Source organism: Lygodium microphyllum, chromosome 23 (assembly GCF_053477565.2).
Source record: "Lygodium microphyllum isolate KBCC chromosome 23, Lygodium_microphyllum_v1.1.10, whole genome shotgun sequence".
In the NCBI taxonomy this organism is placed as follows: Eukaryota; Viridiplantae; Streptophyta; class Polypodiopsida; order Schizaeales; family Lygodiaceae; genus Lygodium; species Lygodium microphyllum.
Window position 1 is genome coordinate 3,820,019 of NC_141157.1, and position 14,724 is coordinate 3,834,742.

Sequence of the window (14,724 nt, forward strand, 5' to 3'; positions counted from 1 at the left end):
TGTCCAAGATTGTAAGTTAATTTCCATTTCTCGGTTTTGTAATAAATGTTATTGCTGTAACTAAGTTGTAATTGGGAAATTGCCACCCATCCATGGAAGGAAGGCTTGTTCCAGCAACTCTCAGGGCTTCTCTCAACCTGGAGATGGGTACCAAGAAGATTCAAAAGCATAGGAGACTTAAGATGAAGAAGCTGTTCAACATTAATCACATGCCACCATCAAGCAGAAATATTGATATTCCCATGCCTAATACCTAGAGTCTCAAGGATAAACTTGGCAATCAAAGACCAGAGCTACCTACCCTTTCCCAAAACATTGACCTACGCAGAGCAGTCATATGTGTCCCCAAATCCAGAACAGCCCCACTACCCATTCTTTTGGAAGTGCAAGCATGGTACCAAGAGATACATGATATACCCACCATCCCTGTACGGTCCTCTTTTCAAAGTAAGAACCCGATAGGTTTAGTAATTTCCCGTAAATTAGACTTTAACCAAGGGAGCAAGGGGAGGTAATATGAAACCATTGATACTATGATTATCTAAGTTATTTTTAATCTTACATGGAAAGGCCAAGCTTGCAATTTCCACTACACAAACTTATTCATAATGCTTGAGAAGATCTAGTGCATTAGCACCTTGGGCAAAACCTACATCCCCAAAAGATAGTCTAGATGCCTAAAAACAAAGCCCTTAAGCACAACCTCGAATTGCTAGCTCAAGGCTTGAAGATCACTCTCAATGCACCTGATAAGGACTGATTTAGATGCATTAATATGTAGCATCAAGGCATGAGTCCCATGTATCCATTGCTCTTTGCATATTATCAAGATCTGCCTTGAGAAACATGAAGGTGTCATCTTGTTGAGAAACCCTTCACCCTTCACCCGCAGTTTGCATTTCTACGTCTTGCGTCTAGGGTTTGTGTTTAGGATTTGCAGCCCCAAAAAGGGACGCCACCCTTGACTAACTATGTCTATTTATAGACCACTCTCTCATTCATTCCTTACGGCTGATTCATTCAGTCCGTCGCCTCTTGTCTCCAACCTCTCCACTACCCTCACACCCCTTCAGGAGGACATTGCGGTTCATGGTTCGTGGTTCGTGGCTGTCTTCATCATCTTCCTTGTGCTACGACACCCTTGTTCCCTTGTATCACATTCACTCCATGATTCAGAACTTCATCATTCCATTCATCAAAATTTCTTCTCCCTTCTTTTCTCTTCTGCATGTTTGCAAAGTTCACTCTGTGTTCCTCTCCACAAACCCTACTGTCTCGCTAGTATGTCATCTTTTGACATGGTATCTTGTTATGTCTTCGACTAAGTATAGTGCTACTCAAGTAACTGAATCACTTCTCCTAACTGGATAATAATAAATATCATTTTTGTATATTTAAAGTGTATATATAAAAAAAGTTTTGTCCTTTATTTTTTACACATATCCAATGACATTTTCGCGGTGGCCGAGATACTGGACTATCCCTTTGCCTATGGAGTCTAAATCTTCGTATTGTGGATTCTCTACAGCCACCCACCAACCACAAAGGCAATGAATGGATATCCACTGGCGATTGCTGTCTATAACAATCTGGTGCATGTTTCCAACCTACCACACACTGTGCGGAGCTGATTTCAGCATATACTAATTGCTACTACTGATCTAGCCTTCCTTGGCTATGTTTGGCCACAAAGATCCTCCTCACCAGAGAAGACAAAGATTGATGGCGGGTTCAGCATCAACATTTGATTTCTCTATCATTTCTGCTGAGCATTGGGAGATATCCTTTTTCTCGCTCCCACCCTCCCTTATCCAGTTTACCACACCGTTACCATGGCGTCTCCCCCAACAGATCGCCCTTCTACTAGGTGTTCCTACTGCAGTATGAATGGTCATTCCACCGATGATTGTCGATATCGACCTTTGCTCCCCACCCCTCCGGAGTACATGCATCTTCCACCAGGCACTCCTTGTGCCACCTCTCCTTTCTGGGCCACAGAGATCGTTCAGCATTGGCTATTAGAGTATTATGCTCGAGGCAATAAGCCGCATTCAATGCGCACTAAGTCCATTCGAGCACGCGGAGGCTCTAAGACCTTATGAGGCAATAACCCCTCCTGAAAACCACCCCACTACGTGGAGGTTTCCCCTACCCACTTCCGGGTACAGTGGCTTCCACGGCCCACATCTCCTCCACAATCCACTCTCTTGAGAGCCCGCGAACTGGGATTCAGAAGGGGATTTTCTTACTTCGCCCTCAGAGGGGGCTTCTAGTTCTTCTTCGCTTCACAGGGGGAACCTACTTCTACTCCTTCCAATTCAGAGAGGGATCCTATGTGCCATGAAGTTTTTCACACACCACCACCTTTCACTTTCGAGGAGTGGCTCTCCTTTGAGCAATCATTTCCTCCACTCATACCCAAGATCTAGAGGATCTACCTAGATCGAAGTCCTTGGGACTTCAACAACGACTTGATGGCTAGGCCTTCGTATTCCTTCCAGCATGGAGTCATGAAGCTAGTGGCTTCTCTCACGAGGTTGAGTTTCAGGTTCTACAGCTCATCCAGTCTCCTAACTATCTTCAAAGTTCTCCTTTCACGTGGTATTCTCATATTACAGGGTGGATCTTCTTCGTCCCTTGGTTAGCATGGAGCCCTCTCCCGAGATCGAGTACATCCGCCAAAGCTTGGCCAACCAAATACTCCTATAAAGGGGGAGAGAGTTCGATCAGCTCACTATTAGCCGCTAGGCTACTCAACATCATCAGAATGGGATGAGTAGCCAAGGAGAAAAACAAAGGACTCGGTTTTGCTATAAACTCTTATACAGCAGCTAAAGATAGCCTAAAGTTAGCCCCATCTATGTTCATGATCATTCTTCACTCCTTCACCATCAAATAGGTCCATATTCCCTCTTCTTTTACTTGTTTTACAAGACAACAAAGTTGTAAATTTATCAACCCTTCTTGCTTTAGCTCTTCTTTCATTTCAAGAACAAGAATCAAGCCGTATCAATGTATTACTAATCAACGATAGAGAAAGGCTGATTTTCCCTCTTTCTACTCACATATTGTAAAGAAATATATTATTTTTATTGCATAGTAAGTGATACATGTGTGTATGTATATCTTTTTATAATCTTGTGAGAGTGAGAACTACTCCTCCTCACTCTCTAGTTAATTGTTCCTAAAGGACTTCGGATGAGCAGAAATAAATTCCTTCAGCAAGGGGAGGAGAAGAGGGGGGTGTGTTTATTGTTGCCCATCTTCAACCCTCAATCTTGTCTCCATTACTTTTATATTTACATGGTTGTAAGTTGTTATATTCAACTTCAAGTATTTATTCTCTCCATTCTTTGAAATATTAAGTCTTGAAAACAAATCAATATTTTAATTGTTGAGTATAGTATGTTATTCAAGGCATTCACAAGGTGGCTAAATAAGAGTCCATTCAAATGTAAGATCCTTCTTTGGTGAGTGTTGATCGGCAGCCTTTCCCTGCCTTGGTTCTTTCAAAGCACCAAAGGTCGAATGGCAATTATTCTACAAAATCTGCTCATCATAGATTTATTTCCTACCCTTTAGCTAGAAAAATTTAGACCATCATGTCTGATATTTGACAAGTTCTTGTTGGGCCATCATTGAGCCCCTTTGATTGGGTCTTTGCTAAGGTAGAATATCCCACTCTGGCGTAGCCACCTATGAAGATATTGTTGCATCTTCTCAAATTTTGGGGCTATTGGCACAACTAGGTCACCCGAAATGCATTTGTTTTTGACTCAACCTCTGGTGTTCAGGGATATATTGCTAGGCTCAAGGGTCTTCTACATTGGCACTTAGATCTCGTTTAGCATGCTGGCCTTTCCCTAGGGAGGACTTGGTTCCTTGGTATACGGCAATTTCACCTATTTCTTTGTCATGGCTTTTATATTCTTCACGTAATCTAATATAATATTACTTATTACAAAGAGAGAGAGAGAGAGAGAGAGAGAGAGAGAGAGAGAGAGAGATGAGACTGAAGTGGAGAATGTGTTGTCCCACGTAGAAAAATCCCCAAGTGGAATGGCCTCCCTAAGTAATTGTTTTCAATCCATTTTGAACGACTTGAGAACCCACTGACTTGCCTTTGCCAACATATCCACTTCAATGCCTTCAGATTGGAAGATTGTGGTCACTCATTTGCTGCCCAAGGTTCCTTCCTCGTACACCGTGAAGCAATGAAGACCCATTTCTATTATGGGTTTTTTGATACAAAATCTTTTTCAAAATCATTACCGACAGATTACAAAAAGTGTTCCTGTAGTTGATTCATCCACATCAACTACAGAATGTTTATATGGGAATTGATTGTGCCAAAGCCTCTGGCCAACAAATTGTTATAATCCAGCTAGATATCGAACATGCTTTTTGATCATGTTAGTCGGTCTTTTAATTGATATCATGGATTTTTGTCCTCACATGACTTCTCTTATTAATATCATCAACCGTGATATTGTGGCACATATTACGCTTTGTTGGGGGGGGGGGGGGGGGGGGGAGGAGGAGGAGGAGGAGGAGGAGGAGGAGGAGGGAGGGGATGGGGGGGTCGTCTCTCACAAATGGCATTGCCCTATCTCATTCTCTTTGTCAAGGATACCCTCTTAGTCCTTTGTTATATACATTGGTCACTCACTCAATGCTCTCTTTGTAAAATAAGTTGGCTGATGATGGGGAGATCATTGGTTTAACTCTTCCTAGTGGTGATCACCTTTTGAGTCAATCTCTGGCACATGATTCCTTTATGTTTTTGAACACTGACCAGATCAATGTGAATAGGACATTGGTTGTTTAGAGTCTCTTTGGTTTGCCTTTGAGACTTTGTATCAAAGCTCAAAAATCTACACTATTTTCTTCTGTGCAAATAGATTTGCAAGTTTGGGATAGCAAGGAGCACTTATTTATAAAGGTGAAATTACCTCACACTTTGGGTTATCCCATTGATGTGGATGTGGCTCCTTGCACCTTGCTTGATTGGATGTCTTCTTGAGTTCCTCATAGGTTTATATATTGAAAATCTTAGAGATAGCCTCTTCATGTGCAGTGAAAAGTGGCCCAGTCCATCATGATCAGTATGGCTTATATTTTTTTCCTTACTTCCCTAGACTGAGAAGTCTCTCTTGGAATTGGTGTGGCCCATCCCCTTTATGTTGTAGAAAAAAAAGGGGAATTGTCTGGGTTAGGTGTGGATATCTTGGCAGCATGTTACTACTCCAAAATAGCTGGGTAGGGCTGCTTTGTTGGATGTCAATCTCCACATGATAGCTTTGAGATTGGCTCTTTTGCAAGCTTTATGTGTGCAAAGTCATCCTTGGTCTAATATTGCAATAATAAGGAGACTGGTATCTCCCATGGTCGTACTCATAGTGGCATGTTTTGAATTCAAGGCAACCTCTTAAAATTTCTCCGTCCATTACTCATCTAAGTGGCTCCTAGCAAGAGATTCTCCGCTCTACAGTTTGGCCTCTTGATCTCCGAAAGGAGGCTAATTCATTGCAAGCAAAAGTGCTAGCCACTTCCACACTACTAGATTGGCTTGACATAGACTTGCAACAAGATAAATTTAATCGGATCGCTAGATTGGGACTGTAGACTATACATGCTACTATCATTCCTAGTGAGCCCCGTCTTTATTCTTTCTGTTGCACTCGCCAATAGTTACAGATGCCTAGAGACTATGACCATATTTGGTCAACCTTGCAAGAGTAACTTCAGCAGCATGTTCTGTTGCTTGATTTTCAACCTTCTTCCCTTGGCAGAACTGGCCATTTGTGAATCCAACGATTTCCTAAAAAGGTTGGTTAATTGGATTTTTACCATAACATGGTCAAGGATAAGAGATAGGTCGTTGAGAAAGCCCAACATAGTTTGGCATGTTCAAGATAGCAAAGAAAAATGGCGATTTCTTCAATTGTGGAAGTCCAAGTTTCATTATCAAGGAAAAGTTTTCATATGAAGGCTTCTTATTGGGTGTCTTTTCATCTCCTACCCATTTTGGAGCTTTATTTCCCGTGCCTGGACTTCGGTGACACAACAGCAAACAAACATTCATTCTTGGGTCATGAGCAAGATACCTTCTTTGACTACTTTGCAACCAAATCATCCTTGCCTTTTCCATTTTTTGAGATGGACTGCTCTCTAGAACATTTGGTGTACCCATAATGCCTTGATTTTTGATTAGTCCTCGGGTATTTGTGGTCACATGGCCTATGTTTGAGGATTATTGTTATGGTAGATTTCTTCCATGGTTTCAGCCGAGTTGGTCCTCACTGAGGTGGCTGCTCTATGGCTTCATATTGTTCACTCCACTCCGGTTGTGCCCTCCACATGATATTTGTTTGCTACATTTTGGTAGTCTTTTGGCTTCACTTATGATCACAATAATTTTCTTTGGCTGGCCAGGGCTGATGTAAATATTCTCGTTTAAGTTAAGCTTCTTCACAAGAGAGACAGACAGACAGACACAGGGAGAGAACCAAAAAAGTTGATTGCCATACAGCATTAAGTACATTACAAGCAGTTCCTGCCTATAGATTAATATAAAGCTAGTAATGACAGAATCAGAATTCAAAACTAATGTGACAAGCTAGTCTACTCACAAGCAATGTGTGCTCGAATTGAGCACTGCATTTTCCATCTGATGTGACAGCACTCCAACCATCTGGCCACATTCTGTCCCTCCAATTCCCTAAAGAAACATCCAGTGATGGGCATTTGCTCAAGCGCTTACATTAGGGCCTTAACAATTCCCTCCCCACCCCAATTCCCTAAAGAAACATCCAGCAATGGACATTTGCTCAAGCACTTAGATTAGGGCCTTAACAACTCCCTCCCTGCCCCAAACCCCAAAAAAATCAAAACAACAGAAAAAAGAAAAAACGAAAACAGAAAACAAAAACAGCCTCCTGTTTCCAACTCAAGTCAGAAGAGGCTCTAACTCATAATACTCACCTGCATTTATCATAGGTTCGATGGTAAAGATCTGCCCTGCCTTCATTACGCCAACAGCTTTGTTTTCTGGTCTAAGTTAAGGGGGATTACAACAAAATGTTTCAGTTCTTACCTTACCAAAAACAACTTATTCAACTTTGGATACTTGCATAATGTGGTATATTGGGAGCACAATGGAACAATTCTCCAATACCATGACCACAGTAAGACTTTACCTATCACCCATAGTAATCCAAACACAATGAATATCAAAAACGTGAACATAAGCGATTTTTTGACATGTGAGATGAGAATTTAAATATACTCACCACAGAAAATCCAGACGTAGAGGCATGCCTGTTGATAACTTCACCAATCTCACGGTACCTAACTCCAGGTTTCACTGCCACAACAGTCCAACTTTAGAGGGTAATGATACTCCACCTAGAGTCCTATGTCTGATCAAGCAATAGTTATTTTTTCATTGCAGTGAATTAGTACTTGGAGTGCCTTTACAAAACAGTTCAGATCCAATTACTTTCAGTGACTGTATGATAAGAATATATGACCTTTTCCTGGAGCAAGTGGCTACCATAGATGCAATTTTTCAGAGTTAATAGATTGTGTGTGTACTGTACCTTAAAAGTATCTTGAAATGCTTGGCTAGTGCCTGAGGTTGGGGGCATACATCAAGGACCCCTAGAAAGTAACAGTAAAATCCACATTCTCTAACTGCTAACAGCCAGCATTCATTGAGCACTGAGCTAGAGGGAACCAGCCAAGGCTGATCCTTGATTAATGACAAGAGATGTGACTTGGCATCTCAAAACAATATGTTCAAAATGGATTTATCTGGTCTTATCCTGAATTCAGCCTTGACAGGTCCTCCATTTATAACTTGGTGAATCTGTTGCGCAAGCATCCTGTTCAGACACACTCAATGTTCACAACTTAGGTTCCACATATTATGCATCCACCTGGCTGATAAGACCAGCTCAACTAAGGGTTGGTAAATTTGGCTAAGCAGGCCAGACAAACCAAATCAGAAAAGAGGACAGAGTAGGCAGCTCAATATCTTCTCCATTCGATCAATGATTCTCGAGAGTGTGCAAATCACTGGCCTTATTCTTATTACAGATCTCTTCATTAGCACCAAACTTCTTCATTAGCACCAAACTCATATAAGAAACTAAAAATTACAATCGATTTGAAGATACTATCGGACTTATAGTACCCCCTTGGTGTTGTAGTTCTAAATCACTTATGAGACTTCCTGTTTACAAAGTATAAACTACCAGCATATTATCAAAATACAAGGGAGGTGACTAACCTATTGCAATAGCTTTCTCAAGGCATTCGTATGTGCAACGAACAAGTTGTTCCGATGCTTCATCTACTTTGCCTACGAAGAATGTTTCATTCAAGTCTCCTGCAAATAAAAAACCCCACAAAGATGGAAAATTAGTCCTGAAAAACATCATCTATGGTAGCAGAAAGGTTTGTTGAAAGCAAACCCTGAATCCTTCCATTAATGTTCCAAGTATAAGTACCATGATAGCCATTCAAGTACACTACAACATCAACATTTACTATGTCGCCTTCCTCCAAACGCCTGAAAAATCACAGTAATTTTTAGCTTCAGATAATGTGGACTTCAAGACAGAAATATTCTAGAGCTGTTCAGCAAATATGTATGCAGACAGAATATGATTATGATACCTTAACCTCTCGCATAAGACACTGATAAGCACTAATACCTACCTTGTATCTCATAGCACACAGCATATCAACACTGCTCTCCTCAGTCTATACCTCCTAGTCATATACCTGACAGATGCAGTCTTCTAGCTCCATTCCCTCATATCTGCCAGTCTCTAACCTTTTGCATCCATGCAACCTATCATTTGTGCTCATTGTTTGGGCCATTGTTGTGGGCCACCCACTCTTTTGATCATGTCCTTTGTCACAAGCTTCCCTATCCAGCCATTTAGTAAGTAATTAAGGACAAGCACTGCCCCCCTGGTGTTGTACTTAAAACATATTCTGCTGCATATTCAGACATGAGTCGCTCTCTTGCTATGCATGAGCTTGCAGACGCACATCCACAGCAGGGTAAGGCCTCCTGCCTAGCAGCCTCTTAACTTTTGCATCCATGCAACCTGTTATTTATGCACATTGTTTGGGCCCTTGTTGTGGGCACAGCCCACCCATTTGATCATGTTGCCCTTTGTCACAAGCTTCCCTATCCAGCAATTCAGTACATAATACAGACCTGCCCATTCCGTATGATCTGTAGCATATGGTACCATACGGATTCGTACCATAAAACTGTCCACTTTTGGCCACCCCGTTTGGCACATTCCCGCATGATGAAAACATGTTTCGATCTATGTACTCCTCCCCTAGCCCCCTTGGATTCTATCCAGCTCTCTTTGACCAATTGAACCTTCTTGGATCCCTCTCTTGTCCCACACTCTTCTCTCAAAGCTCCAGGTCATGTGCAAGGATCTACTACCTTTCTTAGAGAAAGGCAATGACTTGAGGACATTGAGATTGCATGCATGGTGATTAAGTGTAATCTTGCACTCATGGTCTTGATGATGATAGTGATGCCTCATTCTAGGTCTCTCTCTTTTTGTATCATTCTATCCACTCCTACGTCCTACCTATGATCTATGATCCATGTATAATGTATACTACCTATTGCGCATACAACTGAGAGGGCCTAGCATATGCCAATTTGGCTTTTAACCTCATGTATTCATCTTATTTTGTGATGGCATTGCTATTTTCATTTTAAGCGTGTGTTTTGTCATTTATAGTTATGAAAAAACTGAGTTTTTCTTTTTTTCAAGCTAATATCGTACCATACCCTTTGAAACCTTAAGGTAGCATTTAGTACCGTATTTTATCGTAACATACCGTATCATACCTTTCATACCTAACAACTATGCATTTACTGTAGTTAAGGGCAAGCATTGCTCCGTGGTGTTGTACATTATACATATTGTACTGCATATCAAACAAGAGTTGCTCTCTTTCTATTCATGAGCTTGAAGAAGCGCATTTACAGCAGGATGAGGCCTCCTACCTAGCAGTCTCTTTGTCATGCACTATAGGTACACACACTCTTCTAAAAGCCACATGCTCGAGTGCATACCTTTGCCAGCTTGCACTCGCCTATCCTCTTGTGGCAGTTTCCAAATGTTACAGCATTCTTTGGAAGCAATCCTGTAGCTGAAGTGCAATATAAACATACAACATGACCAATTGCAGTAGACCAATCGGTTACTGTTCTTCTACAGTACCCCAAAACACCATTTCAGGCAGGCTGAAACAACAGGCACGCCAAAACGGTGTGGCCTTATCAGACAGAAACAGCACCTCCAAAATGGTGTTTCTGGCAGCCCATTTTTATCCACCCTGCAGTAAGATCTGGTTATCCAGAGAGTTTCACTCATATCTGCCCACATCGCATTTTCCTAGAGCTGCTGCCTTGCATCTCTCTCTCTTTTTTCCATAAAAGGTAATTGTATTAATTACGAAAAAAAGTACCAAGGTTACACCTCCGAAATGGTGTTTCCGGCAGTCCATTTTTTCCCACCCTGCAGTAAGATCTGGTTATCCAGAGAGTTTCATTTTCCTGGAGTTGCTGCCTTGCATCTCTCTCTCTTTTTTCTTTTCCGTAAAAGGTAATTGTATTAATCACAAAAAAAGTACAAGATACAGGATGGCTCTAGGCCCTCAAGCGCAAAATCTGAGACATCATAGTGATGGTACAAGGGAGGTAGAGTGACTAAAGGGGCCGCAGAAGAAACTGCACTGTGCCAAGCAAGTGGATCCTCTCTAGGGAGAATATCTGTTAACTCAATCAAGTCAGGCTGTCAATGAAGAAGCCCTTTCAAGCGGGCTATATGACTCTGAACGCATGATGAAACATCAAAGATGAATGCATTCTTCATGTTCCATATATACCAACAACCCCAGAAGCATAAGAAAGGAAAGAGCACTTTTATATCAGCCTGCATGGGACCCACAAGCTTGGGATGTCCAAAGACTAAGTCTCTTGGAAGCATCAATAGCCCAGCCACTTGGAACCAAATGGCCAATGGTAGCGACCAAACCTTTTGCGCTATCAGACAAGTAAGGAACTGGTTTCAACCGATGTCTGACAAAAGTAGCAACAACAATTTGGAAATCCTCACTTGGAGAGTGTTGAGGCAAGAGGAAGGGCACCAATCAACATTCACCAAATAAGCCACCTTGTCATTACCACAAACTTCGCCTTGCTCAAGACCCCAAGTGGTATTGCCTTTCTGGACAAGCCTATCCTTATCACGAATAAGCAAATGATATATCTAATTCACTAAAGCACAACCCAAAAGCTGCATGGCCCATAAAGAGGTGGAGATGGTGTTCCACAAATTAGGGTAGCCTTAGGGAACATGAAACTAGTGTCGAGCCAATCTGGAGGACGCAACAACCCCACGGACAAGTAAAAAATTTGGGATAAGAATCCTCTCGAGGGGGGTTAAGCTTTAACCATGTGTTGAAATGGAAAGCTCAAAGGCTTTTCTCGTCCTTATCGAGGGAGATGATAACCTTCTCTCCTTCTTTCAAGAACACACACACACAAACACACACACACACACACACACACACACTCTCTTTTTTTTTTCGTAAAAGGTAATTGTATTAATTACGAAAAAAATACAAGATTACTGGATTACAAGATACATGATGACACAAAGCCATCATGTGAAGAGGTTTTCTCTTTCTCTCTCTCTCTCTTTTTTCTGATTACAAGATACACGAGGGCCCTAGGCCAACGTGTGGGGAAGCCCCGTAGGGATGCACTGAAAAGGTTACACCAATCATGGCAACGACCCAGCGGCAATCGCCATATGCCACGGTTGCAAATCCTCCCGAGGGAGCAAGTCGGAGTGACGGATGATATCTAGCTGCCAATGCAAGAGCCCTTTAAGCCTGGCAATATGTCGGGGTACATTAGAGGCCGAATCAAAGAGAAAAGCATTGCGCGTGGTCCAAATGTGCCAGCAACCCCAATATCTGAAAAAGTGAAATAAGATCTTCTCATGCAACTGTGGCGGTGCGGGATACTTCGGGCGCACAAAAACCCAGTCGAAAGGAGTTAGCGAGGACCCCACCACCGCGCGCCAAATGTGCGACAAGAGCGACCAGATATTCTTGGCGAGCGGGCAAGAGAGAAAACGATGTCGGGCCGATTCCGCCGGTGTGGTACAGAAGAAACAATTGCCATTCGAGATGTGACGCTTGGCAAGGGCCGAGGCCAGAGGAAGACCACCAATCATCACCCGCCAAAGAAAAACCTTGTATTTGAAAGGTGTCTTATTTAGCCAGCCCTCCATCAGCGTTTTCTGCCACCATGACAGCGATTTCCGCAGTCCCCAAACAGTATTAGCTTTCTCTCCCAGCCATTGGTGATCTTGAACAAGAAGATGATACACCTGATTAGTAGAGGCCTTTTCCAGACTCAGGCGGCCTGCAAGGTCCCAGTCCTGCCAAGGGCGATCCACAGTCAAGGCAGGAAAGGGTTGCAGACCCTGAAGCTCCGACGAAAGCTGGTCCCATAAATGACGGTATCCACGCGGGATCTTGAAGAGTCGCCGAGCAGTCCGAAATGATACGAGGACATTGCGAGTGGCAAGGGTAGAATCCGCAACCGGCGTGACACCTAAACGGGCCATGCGATTAAATCTTGGTCTGAGTTGATGTTTATCTTCCCATGAAAGGAGTCTCGATACTGCCAACAATTCCAGCTGAAAGGAGTTAGTCTGCAAGCGATCCCCTACTGGGTGCCAACGGGACTTTTGGAGCACCACTTTCCAAGAGCCGACCAGGTGCAGTAACAAAGAGGAAGCGGGACTGGAAATACGAGAGTCAGCATTAAGGACATGCCACCAGGAGGCCCGAAGCCGTGTGTTGCCATGGCGGAGCCCGCTGTCCTCAAGAAAATAACGGCCTATGATGGTCCATGGGTGATGGTCCACACACATGGCACGAAAAAGGGACCAACGGAGAGCTAACATATGAGTGTGTGCATCCAAAATAGCTCCTCCACCCATGCGCTTAGGGGTACATGCGTGTGACCACGAAATTCAGGAAATGCCGGCCTGCAATGAATCCTTCTTCCACAGCATGAAACGGATGGGATGAGTGAGGGCCTTCAAAGTAGTAGGCGTCCATGGCAACAAAGGCAGAAAATACGTTAGCATTGGAAGCATGATTGTCTGGGCCACTTTGAGGCGGACATGGAAAGGCCACGCTTGTGACTTCCAATACATAAACTTTGCCGCCAGTTTTTGTGAAATCCACTCCAGCAGGTCTTTTGGCCGTACATCCACCCCCAATGGGTATCCAAGATGCCTGACAATGGATCCACGGGAAACCACCTGGCCTTGCCAGCCTAAGGACGGTAAATCAGGCTCCGTGCAACTGAGAATGGCTGATTTGAGGGCATTGATGCGAAGCCCAGAGGCCTGACCAAAGAGTGTCCAGACATCTAATGCCCTGCGAATGTTATCCCTGTCCGCCTGCAAAATCATAAAGGTGTCATCAGCCAAAGATTGACTAACGAAGTGCTGACCCAACGGAAGAGACAGCCCGGCCAGCTGAGCAGAGGCTGCCATGGAGGATAACATTGAAAGGACCGGGTGAGTCGCCAGGGCAAAGAAGAGAGGGCTCAACGGACAACCCTGTCTGACCGAGCGAGCAAGGACAAATGGCTCTGTAACTCCACCATTAAGCATAACTCTGGAGGAAGCCTCAGCACTAATGGTGTAGATTAATCGGGACATTCGGGTACCAAAGCCCATAGCCGACATGAGGTCTGCAATGAAAGACCAGTCCACATAATCAAGCGCCTTTTCCAAGTCCAATTGGATCAATACCACTTCCTGACCGGAGTGCCGCGCATAGTCAATAGCCATTTGCACATTTAGGATATTATGCAGAATGTTGCGGCCCTTAATGAAACCATATTGGAGCGGATGCACAATAGCTGGAAGGTGCTTGTGAAGCCGATTCGCCAGCACTTTGGAGTAGATTTTATACATGGAGCCCATCAAAGAGATCGGTCTCCAGTGTTGCAACTGTGACTGCGAAGGGACCTTTGGAATTAGTTTGATAAGGCCTTCTTTCCATGAGGAGGGCATGACTCCCGTTTCCCACACCTGCTGAAACATGGCCACCAATGGCTTCACCAACTGCGTGGCCGAGGTCTGAAAGAATTCATTAGTGAGACCATCCCAGCCAGGGCTTTTATCATTCGACAGGTGCAGCAAAACATCCATAACCTCTTCCTCGCAAATATCCGTCTCCAAAGCGGCTTGCATGTCAACTGGAACCTGCTGGCGGACCAGATGATAGAAGACCGAGCGGGCATGCATAACCTGGCTAGAAGGCGAGGAAGAGGAACCAAGAAGTTCCATAAAATAGTTTCTGCACATAGTGACAATGGTCTGCGGATCCGTGACCATGCGACCTTCCGAATCCTGGAGTCTGGTCATATTTTCGCGAGCCGGAGACGCATGCAAGGCGCGAAAGAACTTATGAGACTGGCAGGCGCTATCTTGCATTGTGTCCGTCAAGTTGTGCAGCTTGGCCTGTTGATAAGATTTCAACTGAAACACTTGAAGAAGGTGGGCCAACCGCCTCTCCAGAGAGAGCAGAAAATCATCATCAGGGGAATCCAGGAGCAAGGAACGGACCAAAGCCAGT

At 43.6% G+C, this 14,724-nt stretch overlaps 1 protein-coding gene and 1 non-coding gene across 4 annotated transcripts in view; both read right to left on the minus strand.

The window, feature by feature from the left end:
* LOC148015818 (methionine aminopeptidase 1A-like) overlaps window positions 1-14,724 on the minus strand; it is an 82,239-nt gene that overhangs the window by 8,903 nt on the left and 58,612 nt on the right. For 2 of the 3 annotated variants that reach the window (XM_087663566.1, XM_087663565.1), the window contains exons 11-16: window positions 8,514-8,575; window positions 8,294-8,392; window positions 7,293-7,366; window positions 7,130-7,199; window positions 6,985-7,050; window positions 6,633-6,721 (exon numbers count right to left, since the gene is read on the minus strand). In XM_087663566.1, coding sequence (XP_087519692.1) covers window positions 6,633-6,721; window positions 6,985-7,050; window positions 7,130-7,199; window positions 7,293-7,366; window positions 8,294-8,392; window positions 8,514-8,575 — 460 coding nt within the window. Of the gene's footprint in view, window positions 1-6,632; window positions 6,722-6,984; window positions 7,056-7,129; window positions 7,200-7,292; window positions 7,367-8,293; window positions 8,393-8,513; window positions 8,576-14,724 lie in introns of all 3 variants that reach the window. The other variant, XM_087663567.1, reaches the window with a different exon arrangement.
* On the minus strand, window positions 11,461-11,589 carry LOC148015819 (U6atac minor spliceosomal RNA). Its single transcript, XR_015688240.1, has one exon. It is a non-coding gene; the product is annotated as a U6atac minor spliceosomal RNA (small nuclear RNA).